General features: G+C 43.2%; 1 protein-coding gene across 2 annotated transcripts in view; it reads right to left on the bottom strand.

The window, feature by feature from the left end:
- Positions 1-4,441, bottom strand: part of stmn3 (stathmin-like 3) — a 9,849-nt gene extending 5,408 nt beyond the window's left edge. Inside the window, exons 1-3 of one of the 2 annotated variants that reach the window (XM_023424699.1) lie at positions 4,345-4,441; positions 3,225-3,403; positions 1,791-1,982 (exon numbers count right to left, since the gene is read on the bottom strand). In XM_023424699.1, the coding sequence (XP_023280467.1) occupies positions 1,791-1,982; positions 3,225-3,403; positions 4,345-4,426 (453 nt within the window). In that variant the 5' untranslated portion in view covers positions 4,427-4,441. Of the gene's footprint in view, positions 1-1,679; positions 1,983-3,224; positions 3,404-4,344 lie in introns of those variants that run through there. The other variant, XM_087178884.1, reaches the window with a different exon arrangement.
- Between the last annotated feature and the right edge of the window lie 392 nt (positions 4,442-4,833).

Here is a 4,833-nt window from a genome sequence, read left to right as displayed (position 1 = left end):
ATGATGGTCTCTTTATGAGACCATTATCTTATTATTATCATCCACTTTAATGGAATTAACGTTACTCAGCATCATCATCAACATGTCAGCATACACAGCCTAACATTACTCAGTGACCCTTTTTACCTGCGTGCTACCTTCTGCTTCCACTTCAACTACACTATACACTTCGGCCTCCTGCTCACTGTGCTCCTCGTCTTCCCTGTCACACTCCTGCATCTCTTCCTGCTCCTCTGTCTGCTCTCCTCCTTTCACCTGTTGCTGCACGATGGCACCGAAAGACGTCGTAGAAGTTGAAGCTGTTGCGGCCCCTGAAGCAAACATATGTGGGATTTTGACACCCTTGACGGCCTCCGCATGTAAATTCTTTATTTTTCTTGCTCGCAACTTCTCTGCACCTCCCTTCTTCTGTTTTTGATGTTGCTGTCTGTCCATTTTGAACATCTCCCTCCTTCGTCCACAGGTGTGTAACTCTGCGGACACGGGACACAGAGAGGACAGAGAGGGAGGGGTGGGGCCAGCACAGGAGGAGATGTGAATGGGCCAGTCTGGTGTCATAAGAAAAATGAACCAATGGGTCGCTGCCCCAGTTATATGGGCCAGTCGTTGATGTTTGTGTATGTGTGTGTGTGTGTGTGTGGAGGGGTGGTTTTTTTTTGTTGTTTTTTTTTTTTAAATGAATATTAAAAATTCAAATCATATCGGCCCCAAGGTGAGTGGGCCCACCGAGAAAATGCCCCGTATGCCAGATTACCAGTCCAGCCCTGCCCATGACAGAGGTTAATTCCAGGTCTGAGGAGGTCTGAACAGGTCTATAAGGTCTATAAGTACTTTAGTCCATTAGAGTCCATAGAAAATTTTGCTTTAGAGTTAGATGAGAAGACTGATACCACTCTCAAATATGTGAGCAGCAGGCTGACAGGCAGCTAGCAGCAGGCTACATAGACTGGAAGCAGGGGGAGACAGGCAGCCTGGCTCTGGGTGCAGGTAGCAGCACCTGCTCACACATTAACACCAACACCAGTTCTAGAGGTGCAGGGAGGTAAATCTTGTTTCCTCTGAACAGAACAGACCAAGCAACAACCTCCAAGGCTGAAAAATGAAGCCAACACTAGAGTCTGGCTCCAACAGTGAGTCAGTCCCCATAGACTCCCATGTTAAAATGTCCAACTTTACAGCAGAAATAAACATGTTTACAGCCTGGTACAAAAACTGGTTTGGTCTCTAGAGCTAATTTCCTCCTTCATGACACCTGTTTATATAACTCACCTGTTTACATCTGATTAAGGCTTAAAGTTATGTAGAACTGAGGGCGTGGCCTCTTTCAGTGACAGGTGGGGGAGTATATGCTTTCCACAAATCGGCATACACCAAACTCTCGGCTCCACACACGCCCCACCTCTTTGACCATTTTTGGATTAGTTGGGAGTCAGCGTAGGAGTCACACACTCCCAAGATGGCGACGGTGAAGCAGCTATCTTTGAACTACAAAACCGCTCCTCAGACACATGTAGGTCATGTCATGGACACTATGTCCATCTTTATTTACAGTCTATGAACCATACCAGCTGTTTCAATTTCCCTTTCAGGACTAGAACTTTAATTTGGTGCAGAAACATTACTATCTATATTTTTCATTCCCACATTCAACATTGTCGAGTAAAACTCTGATCATTTGATGAACTTTGTAGGATTCATTTGGTTTGTTTTGGATGTGTGACAGTATAAAAATGAAGCTGGACCTTGGATAAATGAAATGACATTAATGATGAGGGTATGGGAAGACTTGCTTTCTCACGAAGCCTCTGTTTGAGGGCACTGAGGTGGGCCTCCCGGTTCTCCTTGTTGACCTCCATCTTTTGGATGAGTTTCTCTTCCGTCTTCTTGCTGAAATTGTTGTTTTCCTTGTGCAGCTTGTGGAGGACCTCCTGCACGTGCTCCCTCTTCTCAGCCAGCTGTTTCAGCACTAGAGCCTCCTGCGACTACAGCATGGTTTTGGGGGGTGGGGAGAAGAGAACAGAGCAAAGAACAGAAAGAAAAGAATGAGGGAGGTGTGTTGTGTATATTATCTGCAGGGTTGACTTGATGACTTGTACATTTCAGAAATCTCTTTATGAATCATGCTGTTGAAATAAAAACCTGCCACCGACTGGAGTTTCTGTAAACTACCTCAGATAATTATCTTCTCAGTGAGTCACCTTAATTATCCTTTGAATCTTTGGATTGAAAACAGAAACACATTTTGTGCTGCTTGTTTGTTCAACCTGCTCAGTGACTTGGTGATCGATGCTTAATTAATGTGGTCACAGATGCCTGCCACACCCTGCTGATCATGTCTCTATCACTGTCAAGATCATCATGTTTAACTGGTACACTAAGTCTTCAGCGTGTGTCAAAGTCCAGTCTGAGTCAGCATCGTGGTTTGTGGAGCTCTGTGGAGTTCAGCACTGCCACAGGACATGTGATGACTGAAACTACCTCTGAACATATGTCATAATCTGGGAGGAAGTTTCATCCTCTGTAAAAAAGAGAAGCATCTTTTTTGAAAAAGTCGACAAAACAAAGTTGTGAATGTTCTGTGTTTCCACTGAGTGATGTTCTTTGAATAAAGCTGGGTTTTCTCCTCTCATGATATCAGTCCATGATGACAGATTATCAGCATCTGTTAATTGTTGGGACGATTACATCCACCTGTTGTATTTAACCGAAGGTGACAACGGCGTCTGGTGCAGGTAATGACAGAAAACAAACCTCTCATATCATATCTGCCAGCGACTACATATCCTAATATTCTGTAATGTTAGGTCATGTGACTGAAATAAAAAAATGTTTCCATTTCATATTAGTGAAACACATGTAATAGTCTGAAAACAACCTCATTGAGTGTATAAATGTTTTTTTGAAATTCACGTTTCCATTACTCGTTTTTTAGTTCATAATTTCAAATAGCACAGTAATCAGATTAATGGAAACACAGCTATAGTTAGCCTAGCATAAAGACTGGGAGCATGGGAGGACCAGCTGTCCTTGCTCAGTCCGAACAGGGAAAAGTAACACCTATAATGTTCACTGAACAGTACAGTGGAGCTGGTACCAGGCAGTAGAAAAGGACTATACATGTACAGCTATTATAGAATCAGTAGAGTGGAAAAAATATTAGCGGTGGAAAATGAGATTAATTGTTATTATTAATTATTGTTGATGAGGAGACCCCCTGGACCCACCTTCCTCCTCTCTTCAGCTGCCTCCAGCCTCTTGTGCAGCTCCTCCAGGGACACCTCCTTCCTCGGACTGATCCGTAACGGCTGAGGCTGGGCTTTGTCCCCGGACTGACCCGGATCCTTTAAGATCACTTCAAAAGACTGTCCTGAGGCTCGCTTGTTCAGGCCCTTCACCTGCAGGTCTGACACAGAGTCACAGGGTCAGACACCAGTTAAAGAGCTCTTTCTTTCTTTCTTTCTTTCTTTCTTTCTTTCTTTCTTTCTCTCTCCTTCTTTTCTGTTGTTCTTCACCATTCAAAAGGCATCAGTGCGGTGGCCCTGAGAGCTCAACACACTGCAGCTTAAGAAAACACATGCAAACAAACAAAACATAAACAACTGAAGAAAATATCTTCATCAGTTTGACAACACATGAACTGCAAACACTCACAACACAAGCAAATACACAAACATGCTGTAAGTAGCACTGACAACAATGGAAGTGTTTCCAGAAGTTAAAATCATTGAACAACAAGTGCACATGGATGTATTATAATACATATACAGCACATTTGTGTATTTGGTGTTATGAATATTTGCAGCTCATGTGTTGTCAAATTGATGTTTTCTGAAGTTGTTTGCGTTTTGATCTATAAGAGAGGCTGTAAGAGCAGACAGATAGACAGACAAACAAACAGTCGGACAGACAGACAGATAGACAGACAAACAGACAAACAGACAGTCAGACAGACAGACAGATAGACAGTCGGACAGACAGACAGACAGTCAGACAGACAGACAGATAGACAGACAAACAGACAAACAGACAGTCAGACAGACAGACAAACAGACAGACAAACAGACAAACAGACAGTCAGACAGACAGACAGATAGACAGACAAACAGACAGTCAGACAGTCAGACAGACAGAGACAGTCAGACAGACAGACAGATAGACAGACAAACAGACAGTCAGACAGACAGAGACAGTCAGACAGACAGACAGATAGACAGACAGACAGACAGTCAGACAGACAGAGACAGTCAGACAGACAGACAGATAGACAGACAGTCAGACAGTCAGACAGACAGACAGACAGTCAGACAGACAGAGACAGTCAGACATACAGTCAGAAAGACTGACCTCCATACTGATAGAGGCTGTTAGGATGTGGCTGTGAATAGAAGCAGGAGCAGAGCAGAGACAGCATGGACATCTCCTTCATCTTGTCCGTGTAGACTGTTATACAGAGACAGAAGACAACATGTTAATCCACATGAGACCACCTGGACCCTGTCAACTGGATCAAACCTGACTCACCTCTGTGGGTAAAAGACAACATTAGAAAAACATAGAATAAATGTGTGTAAACATCGGTCCTGGGTCTGGTTGTCATACATTTCTTCATATGCCTGTGTCCATTATATAAATTAAGAAAAGAAAGCAGCTCCTCTTTAATCCACCTTTAATCAGTCCAGGACATCAGGACAGTCAATTCCGTTCTATATTACAACACAATGGGATGACAATCAGAGGTCTGACAACACTGTCTGTCATGATAACCTGTACTTGTTAATTATAAGCAACATTGTCAGAGCCATGAATAAAGTACTTAACATGATAGGTGAAGAA

Source organism: Seriola lalandi, unplaced genomic scaffold (genome assembly GCF_002814215.2).
Source record: "Seriola lalandi dorsalis isolate HSWRI2012SDOR001 ecotype SW California unplaced genomic scaffold, Sedor1 jcf7180002054748, whole genome shotgun sequence".
NCBI lineage: Eukaryota > Metazoa > Chordata > Actinopteri > Carangiformes > Carangidae > Seriola > Seriola lalandi.
The sequence above is the reverse complement of the archived record's forward strand: the minus strand, read 5'-3'. Positions and strand labels throughout refer to the sequence as shown.